Source organism: Polypterus senegalus, chromosome 16 (assembly GCF_016835505.1).
Source record: "Polypterus senegalus isolate Bchr_013 chromosome 16, ASM1683550v1, whole genome shotgun sequence".
Classification (NCBI taxonomy): domain Eukaryota; kingdom Metazoa; phylum Chordata; class Cladistia; order Polypteriformes; family Polypteridae; genus Polypterus; species Polypterus senegalus.
In genome coordinates, this window is record NC_053169.1 from 88,947,540 (window position 1) to 88,966,620 (window position 19,081).

At 41.1% G+C, this 19,081-nt stretch overlaps 1 protein-coding gene across 2 annotated transcripts in view; it reads right to left on the reverse strand.

The window, feature by feature from the left end:
- The window catches only part of ppm1ba (protein phosphatase, Mg2+/Mn2+ dependent, 1Ba), a 103,918-nt gene that overhangs the window by 32,034 nt on the left and 52,803 nt on the right, over window positions 1–19,081 (reverse strand). For both annotated transcript variants that reach the window (XM_039738345.1, XM_039738344.1), the window contains exon 3: window positions 17,169–18,029. In XM_039738345.1, the coding sequence (XP_039594279.1) occupies window positions 17,169–18,014 (846 nt within the window). In that variant the 5' untranslated portion in view covers window positions 18,015–18,029. The remainder of the gene's footprint in view (window positions 1–17,168; window positions 18,030–19,081) is intronic.

The window sequence follows — 19,081 nt, forward strand, 5'->3', positions numbered from 1 at the left end:
ACCTTTTTCTAGTGCTGTTATGTCCTTTTTGTAGCCTGGAGACCAAAACTGCACACAGTACTCCAGATGAGGCCTCACCAGTGCATTATAAAGGTTGAGCAGAACCTCCTTGGACTTGTACTCCACACATCAAGGCGCTATATAACCTGACATTCTGTTAGCCTTCTTAATGGCTTCTGAACACTGTTGGGAAGTTGATAGCTTAGAGTCCACTATGACTCCTAAATCCTTCTCATAAGGTGGACTCTCGATTTTCCGACCGCCCATTGTGTATTCAAACCTAATATTTTTACTTCCTATGTGTAATACTTTACATTTACTGACATTAAATTTCATCTGCCACAAATCTGCCCAAGCCTGTATGTTATCCTAGTCCTTCTGTAATGATATAACGGATTCCAAATGATCTGCTAATCCACCTATCTTGGTATCATCTGCAAACTTAACCAGCTTGTTACTTATATTCCTATCTAAATCATTTATATAAATTAAAAATAGCAACGGCCCTAGCACTGACCCCTGTGGAACACCACTCTTAACATTAGCAAGTTCTGATGAGGTTCCTCGCACCATCACCCTCTGCTTCATGTGTCTCAACCAATTCTGTACCCACCTAAAAACATCACCCTGAACCCCCACTTCTTTTAACTTGATGCCCAACATCTCATGTGGCACCTTATCAAATGCTTTCTGAAAGTCCAGATAAATAACATCATCAGCTCCACTTTAATCGTATGCTTTTGTTGCAACCTCATAGAATTCCAACATGTTAGTAAAACACGACCTCCCTCTTCTGACCCCATGCTGACTGTTCAGAATAACTCCTGTCCTTGCCATGTGTTGCTCAATCTTAACCTTAATAATTCCTTCCATTAAATTTTCCTGTGATGCATGTTAAGCTTACTGGCCTATAGTTGCTTGGATCTGCCCTGTCACCCTTTTTATATAATGGGATGATATTTGCCATTTTCCAGTCCTTTGGAATTTCTCCAGTGCACAGTGACTTCCTAAAAATGTGTGTAAAGGGTTTATATTTGTACTCACTAGCCTCCTTAAGAACAAGAGGATAAATATTATCTGGTCCTGGTGATTTGTTTGATTTCATCTTATTTAATCTGAGCAGCACTTCTCCCTCTACAATTTCCAAATCCCTCAGTACCTCCTTAGTAGTCCCTGTTACCTCTGGGAGGTTATCCACTTGCTCACTTGTAAACACCTCAGAAAAATGTTACATATGCATTATTTTCACTTTTACTTTAAAACTTTTGTAAAAACAATACTTGTCCTTTATTTCCGGCCCCAGACGTGGTTAAATCTCTTTCTCACAGGACGTATAATGCTGTGAAGGGGGTGCGGCTGAACGCACGCTAAGGAGTTGCCGTCAGATCAGCTGCTGTCTTTCTGCTGCCGGCCAGCTGCCTGTTCTGCTTGTCTCGCTGCCCCATCATTTCAAAGCCTGTACAGCAGCTGTCCTTTTGCCACTTCGTGTCTCTGCCTCTCGCGTTGTGAGGGGGGTGGGGTTTTGTGAAGGTGGCTGAACGCACGCCAAGGTGAAGCAGTCGGGTCATCTGCTGGCTTTCTGCGAGTTTTGCTTGTTGTTTTAAGAGCAGGGAGCACATGAAGCGTGTCTGGCAAAAGAAATCCAACAACTGCTAGGTTTGATGTCCATGGACTTGTTTTAAATGATGTCTCGCTGCCTTGTCTTGCATGACGTTGTAAAAACAATACTTGTCCTTTATTTCTGGCCCCGGGCGTGGTTAAATCTCTTTCTTGCAGGATGTATAACGCTGGTCGCGTTGTGAAGGAGGGGCAGCTGAATGCATGCTAAAGAGATGCTGTCGGATCATCTGCTGTCTTTCTGCTGCTATTGTCGCACTGCCCATCGATCATTTTAAAGCCTGTACAGCAGCTCTCCTTTTGTCACTTTGCGTCTCTGCCTCTCGCGTTGTGAAGTGGGGTGGGGTAAGGGTGGCTGAACGCAAGCAAGGAGAAGCAGTCGGATCATCTGCTGGCGAGCTGTGTGCTTTGCTTGTTGCTAGTCTTTTTTTAGAGTGGAGAGCAAGTTAAAGTGTCTCTCGTGGGACTTCAAATTGTCTTCCGAGAAGATCAAGGCCATACACTAATTGTTAGCAGAAACATTCTCTTGTTAACATCTACTACTACAGAAATTTTGCTGCATTAGCAAGAAGGAAAACATTTGTCAAAGTTTACTCCAATTTAAGGGAAAGACTGCATGAGCTGATGTGTATCCTTGATTACCGTTAAAGCAAAACTGTCAACAGTATTTTGTCTGGTTTATCAAAGTATACAAAGCAAGATCAGTTAAAAATGTAGGGTTTACTGAATTGAACAAAACAGACCAATTCATGTAACACGGCAAGTAGCAAAGGCATGTGCTTATTACAACATTAAGTCAACTAGCCTCCTCATGTGCACAACATTACAGCCAGAAAGCAACCACTAACCACAACACTGAAAAAGCTTCACTGACAGCATTCCTAGATCAGCGAGGTAAACATTAAGTTAAAAAAAATGGGGGGTGGGGGCATGGGGCTGCTGTCGCGCTGCCCTTCGACCTTTTTAAAGCCTTTACAGCCGCTGTCCTTTTTCCTACTTTGTGTCTCTGCTGCTCGCATAGTCTCTTTCGTCTCACGGGTCTTTTAAATGTCTTTTGAGAAGATCACGTATCGTAGCCTTGTTTTTGCTTTCCAGGACAGGATTTCTTTTTATAATATATATTTAAAAGTCTTTCTCTTCCACATTATATACAGTAAGTATATTGTCACACATGGAAACATGTCAAGTCTCTCACAGACACCACTTTGTGGGTGCACTGGGGTACAGTAGGGACCTGAAACAGTTATTCACTCAGTATCTGCTTCCATCTTAGAATGGGGTACACCACCCAGATAAGGAACAGTGGTACTTCAGTTCCACACCTTGCAGTCAGGAAAGATAAAAGTCCTTCACATCCACAGTAATAGTAATAATTCTCGCATTTATATAGCACTCTTTTCACTACTTAAAGTGTTACAGTGAGTGAGGAGCCACTTCAACCACCACTAATGTGTAGCATCAACCTGTACGATGTGACGGGAGTCATTTTGCGCCAGAATGCTCACCACACATTAGCTGTTAGGTAGTGAAGTGATGAGAGAGAGAGAGAGAGAGAGAGATGGCAAATTAGAGACAGGGGATGATTAGGGGGGCAGAATGGCTATGCTGTGGTGGGCAATTTAGCCAGGACATCGGGAAACACACTACTCTTTTTGAGAGATGCCCAGGTATCTCTTATGACACAGAGATTCAAAACCTTGGTTTTACATTTCATCTGAAGCGCAGCACCATTTTTACTGCACAGTGTCCCCCACCAACTCCCCCGTCACTGCACTGGGATCCACATTCAGAGTATAGGGTAACACCTCTTCCAGCAATAACCCAAGCTTGCCTGGATGGTCTTCCCCAAACATGCTTAGTTTCCGGTGGATGACCTGTTCCAAAGCGCATGTGGCATGGCTGCTGCTATTACTTCATTTGACCAGCAGACATCACGAAGAAGGGTCCATGCCCCTGCAGCTCCAGTTTTCACTTGTATAGTATTTGTGACATGCAACAATGCTGCATTTCTCTAACTTTGTATTTCACAATTTGTTCGTACAAACTGTTTTCTTTTACTTCATTGTTTATCCTTTACAAAATTATTATTTACAAAAAGAAAAAAAATGCGTAAAAAAAAATTCTGTTCAGTTCAGTTCCTCATCCTAGAAGAAAGTTACTTTAGTAAAAGAAAATGTTCTTTAGGTGAGCAGGAAAACTGGCACAAGTGCTGAAATCGTTGCTGTTGGTTACACAAGAGGGTAGAATGACAGAGACTGATCTGCACGATCAATGTGCCCCTTGTGTTACTGTAGCCCACCAAAGTGCAAGGCCACATTTCCCCTGATGCAAACATTGGCAGTTGCCACATTGTGAACAGTGCTTAGGGTGCCAACGTCTTGCTTTCCCTTGCAGTTGATCACATTATTTTGCCTTTTTGTCATGCAGCTACTGTTGCACCATGGTGGTGAAGATTCACACAACCAAATGCACTGGACATATCCTGGCAGTTAGGTCATACAGTGCCATATTATGCATCAGCTTCACTTTGTGTCAATATCTGATCACCTGTTCACAACAGCATCACTACTGCTCGATTCCAGCAATGGTTCATTCTAAAACTGCCTTTGTCGCTTTTCGTTTCACTTATGGATATTGATGAGTTACCTCAGATTTAATATCAGAAAGCATAGAAATACACTCACCTAAAGGATTATTAGGACCACCATACGAATACGATGTTTGACCCCCTTTCGCCTTCAGAACTGCCTTAATTCTACGTGGCATTAATTCAACAAGGTGCTGAAGGCATTCTTTAGAAATGTTGGCCCATATTGATAGGATAGCATCTTGCAGTTGATGGAGATTTGTGGGATGCACATCCAGGGCACGGCTCCGTTCCACCACATCCCAAAGATGCTCTATTGGGTTGAGATCTGGTGACTGTGGGGGCCATTTTAGGACAGTGAACTCATTGTCATGTTCAAGAAACCAATTTGAAATGATTCGAGCTTTGTGACATGGTGCATTATCCTGCTGGAAGTAGCCATCAGAGGATGGGTACATGGTGGTCATGAAGGGATGGACATGGTCAGAAACAATGCTCAGGTAGCCCGTGGCATTTAAACGATGCCCAATTGGCACTAAGGGGCCTAACGTGTGCCAAGAAAACATCCCCCACACCATTACACCACCACCACCAGCCTGCACAGTGGTAACAAGGCATGATGGATCCATGTTCTCATTCTGTTTACACCAAATTCTGACTCTACCATTTGAATGTCTCAACAGAAATCGAGACTCATCAGACCAGGCAACATTTTTCCAGTCTTCAACTGTCCAATTTTGGTGAGCGCATGCAAATTGTAGCCTCTTTTTCCTATTTGTAGTGGAGATGAGGGGTACCCGGTGGGGTCTTCTGCTGTTGTAGCCCATCCGCCTCAAGGTTGTGCGTGTTGTGGCTTCACAAATGCTTTGCTGCATACGAGTGGTTATTTCAGTCAAAGTTGCTCTTCTATCAGCTTGAATCAGTCGGCCCATTCTCCTCTGACCTCCAGCATCAACAAAGCATTTTCGCCCACAGGACTGCCGCATACTGGATGTTTTTCCCTTTTCACACCATTCTTTGTAAACCCTAGAAATGGTTGTGCGTGAAAATCCCAGTAACTGAGCAGATTGTGAAATACTCAGACCGGCCCGTCTGGCACCAACAACCATTCCACGCTCCAAATTGCTTAAATCACCTTTCTTTCCCATTCTGACATTCAGTTTGGAGTTCAGGAGATTGTCTTGACCAGGACCACACCCCTAAATGCATTAAAGCAACTGCCGTGTGATTGGTTGATTAGATAATCGCATTAATGAGAAATTGAATAGGTGTTCCTAATAATCCTTTATGTGAGTGTATATACATTTTTTGCAGTATGATGTTATTTCCTCCACTAAAATATCATCCTCAGTGTTACCCGGGATTAACAAAATAAAGTGTACCATTACACATCGCCCCAAGCTTGACTCGGGGTTTAAACATAATTGCATAGAATTCCAAGCTCGTGTCATTCGTGTGGTTAATGCCAGGGAAGGTAAATGACAGTGGAATAGCTGTTTTGGATGGATGGGCAAAAGTGATAAGACACCTGAAATATCAATGTATACACAATGAAAACTGCTGACAGAAAGGTCCACAATATATTCATTAGAATATTAAAAACTGTACTGACCCCTACTCTCTCTTCTGTTTCTTTTTCCTACTCAAAGCATCATGATGCTCCAACAATGATGGATGGATTAAAAGGCAGAAGTCTATGTGACCATCATCATCATCATCATCATCAAGTCCTTCCGTGAGAACCCTAAATCCAAAGAAGACTGTTTCATTTATGTTAGGTAGAATGCCCAGAGGGGACTGGGCAGTCTAACAGTCTGGAATCCCTACAGATTTTATTTTTTCTCTCCAGCCGTCTGGAGTATTTTTTGTTTTTTCTGTCCACCGTGGCCATTGGACCTTACTCTTATTCTATGTTAATTAATGTTGACTTATTTTATTTTCTTACTGTGTCTTTTATTTTTCTATTCTTCATTGTGTAAAGCACTTTGAGCTACTTTTTGTATGAAAATGTGCTGTATAAATAAATGTTGTTGTAAAAAAAAAAAATAAAAAAAATTACAGCTACAATTGTGAATAGCTGAATAGTCCAATTGTGAATAGCTAGGAGTATTGCTTTCATTTCACCTGTAAGGTGCAAAACTGTGCTTCATAAGTCTGGTATGAGGAGGAATGGTGAGAGCAGATTGGCAGTATATGTGAGTCTGCATGAATGTGTCCTGCAACAAACAGGCACCATTGTCCACAGCAGCAGCATCATGTACAGTGCTAGCATTGTTGGATGGGAAAAAAATGACTAATGTTTATTCAGCCATCTTTACATTTCAGTAGAGGATGAACACCAATATTCTGAGCAACATGTTAAAACCAAAAACAAAAAAAAACTGCTTCGTAGAAAACAGGATCTGGATTGTTTGAAATAAATGGGTTATGTTGGAGACTTTTATTACAATGGTAGAAAAGCAGAAAATAAATGAACATTTGAATAATAGTATGGTTAACTACAATGTAACTCTTGGCAAGAACAAAACTATATGCTGAGCTTTATGGATCACCCTCAACTAATGAGATTTTGTCCCTAAAACGTTAATAGCAAGATAATAAGCCAGTCAAGCCCTCCACTCGAGATTTACCATTCTTTCAGCATCTTAAACTGGCACAAGCTTCAGGGTAAGCTTTGAACTTAACTTCCCAAAAGAATGAAATATATAATAAAAAAAGGTAGTGATATCACTAATGTTCTCTGGAAATTGTCTGCTCCATGAAGTACACCTTAAGGTAAACTGTACAAAAGGTACAAGCACTACAAGCTTGTTTCATAATCTAATAGAAAAATCACACAGTCCAACATTATGTAAGGAAGAAACTACGTTATATGGGCACTGGGAGAGCATGGGGGGTCATGAGGTCACTGGAAAGCAGTGTGTGGCGCTCCCCATATCTATGCAAAAGGATGAAGGTCCAAGTCTTTAGAGTCCTGGTGCTTCCTGTCTTGCTATATGGCTGTGAGAAATGGATGCTATCCAGTGACCGGAGACGAAGACTGGACGCCTTCTGCACTGTCTCTTTGGAGAATCCTTGGGTACCATTTGACTTTGTGTTGAATGAGCGGTTGCTGACAAGAGTCCTGAATGAGGCACATGACCTGCATTGTGAGGGAGTGTCAGTTACGGCACTACGGCCATGTGGTACGATTCCTAGAGGGTGATCCGGCCTGCAGGATCCTCATTGCCGAGGACCTGAGCAGCTGGACCAGGCCAAGGGGACACAACACCTGGCTGTGGCAGATAAATGGTCATTTCCGGAGGGAGGGACTGGATTGCGGGTCTGCCTGGTGGGATGCCAACCAGGATCTCGAGCTGTTTCATTGTATGGAGGGGACGGCAACGCGCTGTACCAGTGCATGCTCCCCAACCTGACCTGACTAAATATGCTTGCCATTTGAAATTACGTTATAAAGTGAAGGTTATTTTCTACATTTTTAAAAATAAATAGCTATAAAAAAATAATCAACAACCAACTTGCTGTTGCACTTTATAAAGCAGCTGATGAGCATCTCAGTTCCAATTTGGAAAAAAAAAATCCTTAAGAAGTTCTGACGACATGCTCTTTGAAGTAGGAATATTTAGATTTAAGAAAAAATGCCTTCCATGTTCCAAAGGCATGCTTGTCACAGCAAAAGTAAACTGGAAATACATGTTATCACGATTCTTAGTTCATTTTTCTTCAATTAAGGATACATTCTACGCTTGTTTGTTGTTTTGCAGTGGGTGCCACATGTGGACTTACATTTATGTGTGCTTTGTTAAATATATGAAGTACTTCTGTACTTTATATTATGTTTACTTTGTTATTTGTATGGATGTAAAACCATGAGAAAGTCCTGGCAATAGTGTTTAAAGGTCAAGAAACCCCTCCTGTGGGTGAACAATTCTGTAGCTAAAACATTAGAACAATCCAGACAAGAACAGGCCATTCAGCTCAACAAAGCTCGCCAGTCCTATCCAGTCAACTCTTCTAAAATAACATCAAGTCGAGTTTTGAAAGTCCCTAAAGTCCTATGGTCTACCACACTCCTTGGTAAACTTATGTCATGTGCCCATTGGTCTTTGTGTAAAGAAAAACTTCCTAATGTTTAATGTTACCCTTAACAAGTTTCCAGCTGTGTCCCCAAGTTCTTGATGAACTCATTTTAAAGTAACATTCTCAATCCGCTGTACTAATTCTCTTCATTATTTTAAGCGTTTCAATCTTGTCGCTTCTTAAATCTTCTTTTGCTGAGAAGACTCAGCACTTTCAATCTTTCCTCATAACTCATCCCCTTGTAGGACTGGAATCAGCCTAGTCACTCTTCTCTGAACTTATTCCAGCGTTGCCATGTCTTTCCCAGCAGCCTTGGGTTCAAGTTGGTAAACATTTCTGAACTGGACACCAGTCTAGCAGGGCACAAACAGATGCACACCAGGAGAATTTAGAGATATCAATTACTTTCACATGTCTGTCTCTGGGATGTGGGAATAAATCTGGTACAATCAGAAGAAAACTCATGCAGACATGTTTAAAAATGAGAAAACTCCACCCGGGGGGTCTCCAGGCTGGAGCTCCTAATATCTTCAACAACCCACCCACTCCATTAGATGATACAAACTAACAAGGCGACATGCAAAATTTCTACAGTGTCTACATGAAAGTATTAGCAACCTCTGCAACAGTGCAGTTCTGTAACAAAGTATTTTAATAGAATTAGTATATGTATACCTGCGGTGGGCTGGCGGCCTGCCCGGGATTTGTTTCCTGCCTTGCGCCCTGTGTTGGCTGAGATTGGCTCCAGCAGACCCCCGTGACCCTGTAGTTAGGATATAGCAAGTTGGATAATGGATGGATGGATAGTATACACTCACCTAAAGGGTTATTAGGAACACCTGTTCAATTTCTCATGAATGTAATTATCTAATCAACCAATCACATGGCAGTTCCTTCAATGCATTTAGGGGTGTGGTCCTGGTCAAGACAATCTCCTGAACTCCAAACTGAATGTCAGAATGGCAAAGAAAGGTGATTTTAGCAATTTTGAGCGTGGCATGGTTGTTGGTGCCAGATGAGCCGGTTTGAGTATTTCACAATCTGCTCAGTTACTGGGATTTTCACGCACAACCATTTCTAGGGTTTACAAAGAATGGTGTGAAAAGGGAAAAACATCCAGTATGCGGCAGTCCTGTGGGCGAAAATGACTTGTTGATGCTGGAGATCAGAGGAGAATGAATGGGCCGACTGATTCAAGCTGATAGAAGAGCAACTTTGACTGAAATAACCACTCGTTACAACCGAGGTATGCAGCAAAGCATTTGTGAAGCCACAACACGCACAACCTTGAGGCGGATGGGCTACAACAGCAGAAGACCCCACCGGGTACCCCTCATCTCCACTACAAATAGGAAAAAGAGGCTACAATTTGCACGAGCTCACCAAAATTGGACAGTTGAAGACTGGAAAAATGTTGCCTGGTCTGATGAGTCTCGATTTCTGTTGAGACATTCAAATGGTAGAGTCAGAATTTGGCGTAAACAGAATGAGAACGTGGATCCATCATGCCTTGTTACCACTGTGCAGGCTGGTGGTGGTGGTGTAATGGTGTGGGGGATGTTTTCTTGGCACACTTTAGGCCCCTTAGTGCCAATTGGGCATCGTTTAAATTCCACGGGCTACCTGAGCATTGTTTCTGACCATGTCCATCCCTTCATGACCACCATGTACCCATCCTCTGATGGCTACTTCCAGCAGGATAATGCACCATGTCACAAAGCTCGAATCATTTCAAATTGGTTTCTTGAACATGATAATGAGTTCTCTGTCCTAAAATGGCCCCCACGGTCACCAGATCTCAACCCAATAGAGCATCTTTGGGATGTGGTGGAACGGGAGCTTCGTGCCCTGGATGTGCATCCCACAAATCTCCATCAACTGCAAGATGCTATCCTATCAATATGGGCCAACATTTCTAAAGAATGCTTTCAGCACCTTGTTGAATTAATGCCACGTAGAATTAAGGCAGTTCTGAAGGCGAAAGGGGGTCAAACACCGTATTAGTATGGTGGTCCTAATAATCCTTTAGGTGAGGGTATGTATATCAAGAATTCACTTTTTCCAAAACTGTATAATACCTAGATTTCACTGCAGAATTAAACAACAACTTCCAAAATATGGGGGTGCTATTAAAATTAAAGGTATACCAATGTTTTTCTAATTAGATAGGCTTACTTGAAAAATACCAAATACCAACTGCACTCCGAGGCAGTATTCAACCAACAGCAGCATATCAACAGAAGCTTACAAAGAAAGAGTTATTTTAAAACCGGTCCTTCATTGTAAACCAACTGGTATCAAACATGACTCACACTGAGTAACCATCACCAACTAAACCGCTGCCAATCTGTGCTGCTACGAGAGTCACCAGAAAGACAAGCAAGATAGCAAGAGCAACAGTAGAAACGAAAAAAGCAATTAGTCACTGAAAACTAACTAAAACAAACACAACCATTGAGCAGTTTTGTCATAAATATTGGGGGCAAAAAATTATGAACTATGAGAATTATTTTAAAATCAAGGATATGCTGCTGTCATCACAGACAAAGACCTGGAATGGTTGACTCATATCAACTGGCTTTTGGACAAGTTTGGATATTGAAAAGCTGTCATAGGGTGAGCGAAGAGGATCAGGAAAATCTTACGGCTACCTACGTTTGTAACATTAGAAAATGTACGAGACTCAGAGAACATAAAGAGGGTTATTTTAAATGTTCCTGAGCTCCGTTGGTAGCACTGTGATCACCACTGCCTGTTGCAATTTATTTCAGGCAAAGTTTGGAAAGAACACAAAGCAAGGATAAAAGTGAGGCTCAAAGTACTCAGAACTGGCCTGCCTCTCTATACTGTATGTGGACTGTTCAGTTGAGCTTTTAAATGTCATAGCGAGTTTTTTTTTTTTTTTTGTTGCAGTGAACCAGCTTAAACGTTTTATTTTAGGTGCTATTTTAATGCTGGATGGTTTTCAACTAATACAAGCAAACAGAGTGGAAAAGGCAGGAAGGGGACTAGAAACCGTTGAGTAAGCATATTACAATTACAACTAAAATGTGAATCCCGTGACAAAAATAATGACTGAATTTGTCGATGTTACTGCCTAGTGAGATGAAAACATTAATGATGTAACTTAACTCAAGAACAGAAATGATTCACTCTGTACTAATATTAATAATGAGTAAATCATTCTGACATTAGACTGATGTGAACAGCTTAGCTTGTTTGATTTTTAGGCACAACAAGCTGAACTTGCATTACTTGAATGTCAATGTCTGTACTAACCCCTACTCTCTCTTCTGCTTCCTTTTCCGGTGTCCTTTTGGTGGTGGCGCATCTACTCAAAGCACCGTGATGTTCCAACAATGATGGATGGATTAAAAGCCAGAAGTCTTTATGACCATCAACATCAAGTGACTCCATGATAACCCTAACTACAAAGAGGACTATTTCATTTATGTTAGGTAGAATGCCGAGAGGGGACTAGGCGGTCCCGTGGCCTGGAACCCCCGCAGATTTTATTTTTTTCCCCAGCCGTTTGTGGAGTTTTTTTTCTGTTTTTTCTGTCCACCCTGGCCATCGGACCTTACTCCTTTTCTATGTTAACTAATGTGGTCTTATTTTAATTTCTTATTTTGTCTTTTATTTTTCTTTTCATCATTATGTAAAGCACTTTGAGCTACTTTTTGTATGAAAATGTGCAATATAAATAAATGTTGTTGTTTAAATGTAAACCTGCAATACAGCGGAGCAGACTGGACCTCATCTTACTCCCTTCCTACAAGCCTGTGATTGACACCAACAGCTCCCTTATTCAAGCCAGACATTTGTGTGTGTGTTTTTGGGGCTGTTATAATATTTACAGTGGTGTGAAAAACTAACAATTTGCCCCCTTCCTGATTTCTTATTCTTTTGCATGTTTGTCACACAAAATGTTTCTGATCATCAAACACATTTAACCATTAGTCAAATATAACACAAGTAAACACAAAATGCAGTTTTTAAATGATGGTTTTTATTATTTAGGGAGCAAAAAAAATCCAAACCTACATGGCCCTGTGTGAAAAAGTAATTGCCCCCTTGTTAAAAAATCACCTAACTGTGGTGTATCACACCTGAGTTCAATTTCCTGATTACTGCCACACCTGTTTCAATCAAGAAATCACTTAAATAAGAGCTGCCTGACACAGAGAAGTAGACCAAAAGCACCTCAAAAGCTAGACATCATGCCAAGATCCAAAGAAATTCAGGAACAAATGAGAACAGAAGTCATTGAGATCTATCAGTCTGGTAAAGGTTATAAAGCCATTTCTAAAGCTTTGGGACTCCAGTGAACCACAGTGAGAGCCATTATCCACAAATGGCAAAAACATGGAACAGTGATGAACCTTCCCAGGAGTGGCCGGCCGACCAAATTTACCCCAAGAGCGCAGAGACGACTTATCCGAGAGGTCATAAAAGACCCCAGGACAACGTCTAAAGAACTGCAGGCCTCACTTGCCTTAATTAAGGTCAGTGTTCACGACTCCACCATAAGAAAGAGACTGGGCAAAAACAGCCTGCATGGCAGATTTCCATGGCGCAAACCACTGTTAAGCAAAAAGAACATTAGGGCTCGTCTCAATTTTGCTAAGAAACATCTCAATGATTGCCAAGACTTTTGGGAAAATACCTTGTGGACTGATGAGACAAAAGTTGAACTTTTGGAAGGCAAATGTCCGTTACATCTGGCGTAAAAGGAACACAGCATTTCAGAAAAAGAACATCATACCTACAGTAAAATATGGTGGTGGTAGTGTGATGGTCTGGGGTTGTTTTGCTGCTTCAGGACATGGAAGGCTTGCTGTGATAGATGGAACCATGAATTCTACTGTCTACCAAAAAATCCTGAAGGAGAATGTCCAGCCATCTGTTCGTCAACTCAAGCTGAAGCGATCTTGGGTGCTGCAACAGGACAATGACCCAAAACACACCAGCAAATCCACCTCTGAATGGCTGACGAAAAACAAAATGAACACTTTGGAGTGGCCTAGTCAAAGTCCTGACCTGAATCCAATTGAGATGCTATGGCATGACCTTAAAAAGGCGGTTCATGCTAGAAAACCCTCAAATAAGGCTGAAGTACAACAATTCTGCAAAGATGAGTGGGCCAAAATTCCTCCAGAGCGCTGTAAAAGACTCATTGCAAGTTATCGCAAACGCTTAATTGCAGTTACTGCTGCGAAGGGTGGCCCAACCAGTTATTAGGTTCAGGGGGCAATTACTTTTTCACACAGGGCCATGTAGGTTTGGATTTTTTTTCCCCCTAAATAATAAAAACCATCAATTAAAAACTGCATTTTGTGTTTACTTGTGTTATATTTGACTAATGGTTAAATGTGTTTGATGATCAGAAACATTTTGTGTGACAAACATGCAAAAGAATAAGAAATCAGGAAGGGGGCAAATAGTTTTTACCACCACTGTATATTTTCCTTTTTTGCCATGAGCTTCTGTATGTAAAGTTGTAATTTCTCCTTGGATACAACAACAATGATTTTTACACTGCCATAGCATGACAAGCACAGGAACACAAAATAAAATTAAATGATCTAAATAGCAACAAGATTAGAACTCCTGGCTTTTCCATATAAAATGATGGCAGTGCAAGAACTCACTGAGAGAGACTGGGAGATCCACAGAGAGTTGCGCTTGAACATTCTGCAAACCGTTCGAGATGCCATCGTCATGTGCAGTGATGAGGCACATTTCTATTTGAATGCTTGTGTAAATAAGCCAAATTTGCTACTGAGCTGAAATCAACCCTCATGAACTTCAGAGACCCCTGCACAGTGAGCGCGTTACAGTGTGTTGTGGCATTGTAGGCCCTTACTTACTTTTTTGAGGAGGGTGAAGCAGCGGTCACCGTCACTTCAGAAGTTACACTGAAATGCTAGAGAACATTCTGCAGCCCCAAGCTGGAAGAATTGGATGTACAGTAATCCCTCCTCGATCGCGGGGGTTGCGTTCCAGACCCCCCCGCGATAGGTGAAAATCCGCGAAGTAGAAACCAAACGTTTGTATAGTTATTTTTATATATTTTAGGTCCTTATAAACTCTCCCACACTGTTTATAAATATTCCCCGCAGAGTTATACAGCATAATCCCTTTGTATTCTCTTAGATATTAGGTAAGATTCATTGAAATTATGTATATAAACACACTGTTTATATACAGTAAAACCTAAATATTATTTTAAAGGTATTGAGTGTCTCCGATATCACATGTTACAGCCATTACGATAGACATGCCACCAGCAATAAATACGTACAATGCAACAAAAATAGTATACAGTAAATGTGTGTACAGTGACACTAAACGTATGTACATGTACTAAGTACTGTAAGTAGAAAATTAATTATGGTTACTCACCAACAATGACACGATGACTTGTCCGATAACAATGAGTTTTATTTTACTGCACAACAAAGGAGAGCGTTACAGCCCTTAAAGTAGCCACTTCAGGTGATTGTGTGGCACCGCCGTTGTTCTTCTTCAATCCAAATCCCTAAAGCAGATTCCATCCAGACTACTGCCTTATTACATCCACTTACAACTCGTTTTGCACCCTGGTTAAAAGGACACTGCGGCCGTAGATCTTATATTCCTTTCCTACTTTTTAAATAAAAGAATCGTAGCCTTCAACAAATCCAAAACGTTTACCTTTTCGGCAATCGTTAACATCTTCCGTTTGCGCTTGGGCACGGCCCCTGAAGCAGTAGCAGATCGTTTTGGAGCCATAATGAAGGGCTTGACTATGCACAAAGATAAACACAAAAGAGCACAACTCTTTACACAGCGAAACACGTTGATGCTGAATGAGCGAGACGAGACTTCCTGTTTAACACTGCATTCAGCAAGCAGGAACTTAACTGCGTGCTCTGATTGGTTAGCTTCTCAGTCAGGAGAACTTAACTGCGTGCTCTGATTGGTTAGCTTCTCAGTCATCCGCCAATAGCGTCCCTTGTATGAAATCAACTGGGCAAACCAACTGAGGAAGCATGTACAGGAAGTAAAGAGACACATTGTCCGCAGAACCCGCGAAGCATCGAAAAATCTGCGTTATATATTTAGTTATGCTTTCATATAAAATCCGCGATAGAGCGAAACCGCGAAAGTCAAAGCGCGATATAGCGAGGGATTACTGTAGTGGATGCCTGATTTCAACAGGATGGAGCAACAGCCGATACAGTGCAGAGGATCCATGGCAAGTTGAACTCCCCTGCACAGCGATGTCAGGTTGCCTTCACATTTGCCTGATCTCTCTGCATGCGATTTCTTCTTGTGGGACTCTCTCAATTCGATGGTATAAACACACTGACCTCAAAATCTTGAAGCCCTCAAGGATGCTAAACGCCACAAAAATCAATGCTATTGCCCTTGAACTGGACGAACGAGTCGAAGAGTGTATCATTAAGGATGGCCATCACCTTGAAGACATCATTTTTAAAACACAGTGAAAAAAATCAATTTTGTATACCCTTTCTTGTGTCGTAATGAAATTTATTTCATCTTGTAGCTTTTTTGTAGAATAAACGTTTGAAATTGGGTACTTCCTTTTGGCTCACCCTGTACTACTGTTAAAAAGTCATTTCTTTTTCAATTATGTGACAAAAATTCAATCTTTTTTAGAGAATTGTGAAATGCAAAGATGAAAGAAAGCCTGACAATAAATCCCATTCTCAGTTTTCTGAAATTGTGTCTTTTCCCAAGACAGCCTTGCTAAGTGGTTCCTCTCTCCTGTCCACAAGTTTCTATATGCAAATACGGCAGTGATGATTCCATTCAAAGCATCTCGGACCACTTACCATTGTGAGTGGACAAATTCATGTACATCCTGGACTGCAGACAGTTTACAATCTGCATGCAGCTGATGCTCACGGTTGCCCATTAGGTCACATCTATTTGATGAATTAATTTTGCCGATTCAGGAGGTGTATTAGTACAGTTATTGTGGATATGAACCAGTGTCAAAATCAATTTGAACAGTCAAAAAAAAAAAAAAGATATGAGCCAAAAATCAGAATCGAGTCACTTTTACCTGCACTCTGAATGCAGCTTTAGTAGCCTGTAGCAATATGTGGACACAGTGGCAGTTGGTATGGACTTGAAATTAACTTTTAACATTGAAATTTTTCTCTAGCATTGCTCAAGAGATTTAGATTGCAGGGCAGCTGCCCCTTTTGCCCCTCCAGAGATGGCATCTATGAATGCAACAACATAATATTTAATGAAAAAAACATATTACTAATAGGAAAATCCAAATAGGATTAAAAGCAAGAGCCTGAAGCATATTTCTTAATTGGGATGTGCGATAACTTGTCATTAGATAAAATTCCAACACAAATAGCTGAAGTAAAGTGCCAAGTTCTGATTCAAACCAATTCATAAATTGGCTCAAGCAAACTTTCTACTGAATGGCAGGAGTTGGAAATACGGCACATCATCAGTACTACAGCAAACTGTTAGTCAATTATGTTTACTCTGAAATTTTATTTATGTGCTGTATAAAAAACATATTCCCTGCCTTTGTGCGGACATAAATCCCCAATTTTCCACATTTCAACTACTCTAAACCATTCAGCCACAAAAACGTTTTTTCATGACAACTCATCTGAAGTCTACGACGTTGTTTTTTCTTGCATGTAGTAAAAGTTTCCCAATACATAGTAGTTTTTAACATGTTTGCTTTGACAGCTATTTGGCCAGTGATCATAATTCAATCACTTCCATAATATGAAACGAGATAGGGATAAAATCTGACAATTATTGAGCTAAGTAAAATACAAGGAGATGTAAAACCACCACCTTACCCCACACCCCGGCCCAGTTTTTTGAGCTGATCACTCACCTTGTGCAGGCAGGTATCAACAACCGAGTCGCATACTTTCTCCAGGTCGTCTGTCACTTCCAACCTAGACTTGACAAACTCGCAGAGCTCCTCATTGCTCATGACATCCCAGATCCCGTCACATGCCAGTACCACAAACTCATCCTCCTCAGCCCTCAGAATCTCATAAACCTCGGGCTCTGGAGAAACTAGCTGTTCGGTGGGACCCTTGCCATCTACACATTTATAGTCATAGTCCCCAAGGGCACGGGAGACTGCTAATGAGCCATTAACTCGTTGAATCATTACACTGCCCCCTGCATTCTGGATGCGCTCTTTCTCACGTGGATTGCAGGGTTTGTGGTCCTGTGTGGAGAAGCAAACCTGTGCATTGCGGTACAACACTGCTCTGGAGTCTCCACAATTAATAAAGTACATATGCTCAGGTGACAGCAGGACTGCCACTGCTGTTGAGCCACTGCGGTCCATGCCATTGCGCAGATCTGAGAAGTTGCGCATGTACTCATCAATTTTTAAAAAGCCAGTTCTGATACCACTCTTGACACTTTCTACTGTGGGCTCCACAGATGATCCAGGTTTCTCTGCACCCCTGAAGTCTTCATTATTGGTGATGTGCTCCAGCAGGTGCTTGGAGCAGTAATTAGCCACTCTGGATCCAGCATGCCCATCATATACTGCAAAAAAGGACCAATCATCGAGGCCATGAGGTATGCCCACCACAGCTGTGTGGGCATCTTCCATTTCAACCCTCCATCCTTGCATACTGCTCAGCCCAAAGCGGAGACCATTGCCTTCGCCATGTGCATTATGTTTTTCAGTCTTTGGCTTGTCCAGAAATGCCCCCATGACTCGATTCAGCACCTGCAGTGAAGAGAGAGAGCAACAGAGGTCAGTTAAAAAGCAACGAATACAAAATGCTAATTGGTAAAAACCACTGCATATCAATTCCATAGTAGTTGGAAACATCCTATTCAAGTACAGAAAATATAGGAGGGTAAAATTAATTGGTACACATTAGATAATAAACCGAGACTAATAAGGTCTGTCTGTTATGCTCTGCCATGATATAGCCATGTGATGCTACATATTGTTTTGAAAACCACTCTATACTCTTTATCAAACGTTTCAGAATAGGAAAATGCCAGGATGTTGAAAATATTTAAAAGAAGAATTTATTTAAATAAAAAAAAAAGATTACTTGCATCACATAAACATAATATTGTATATTTCTGTATACGTATCAAGTCATGTCTTCCTCTTAAAGATATACTCCTACATTCCAACAGCAAATACAAAGGTCATCAGCAAAGCTGCATTTCTTATGAACTTTTTCTCCTAGCTTTTCAGGTCTTTCAAGGCACATCCGGAATATCATCACAGTGCACAACCTGTGACAAACTAATTATCCACAGCGCTTTTTTTTTTTTCGGCCTCTTGTGTCTCAGTAAAGATGTATTTAAACCCCACTCAAGGCATGGTCTGCTTGGAAGAGTACATCGTGCATACAAGAGTAATTAAATTATACGATTCCAGACATTACTCTGCTATAGAAAATTCTTGGTTATCTAAAAACAATGGACTATTTTATTATTTTACACATTTTGAGTGTTCTCTGTCCTGATCATATTTCCGCTTTTCATCATAGAAAGATTTGGTTCCTTATCAATTTTAGTGCTTTCACTACATTGCTGAAATTCAACGGACAGACGGATGGACAGACAGAAATTAGTCAAGTTGTTCTTTTATTCTTCTTCTTCTAGTACTTTGAATATTCTTATTATTGTTGTCTCCTACACCTCACTGGGACTAGAACGCTTTATAGATATTTTATGTCCTACTCAAGGGCAGAACAAATTTTTATCCGAGGCAGGCAAGACTTTTACTGCAATTCCCAAGAGTAATTCTGAGATGCT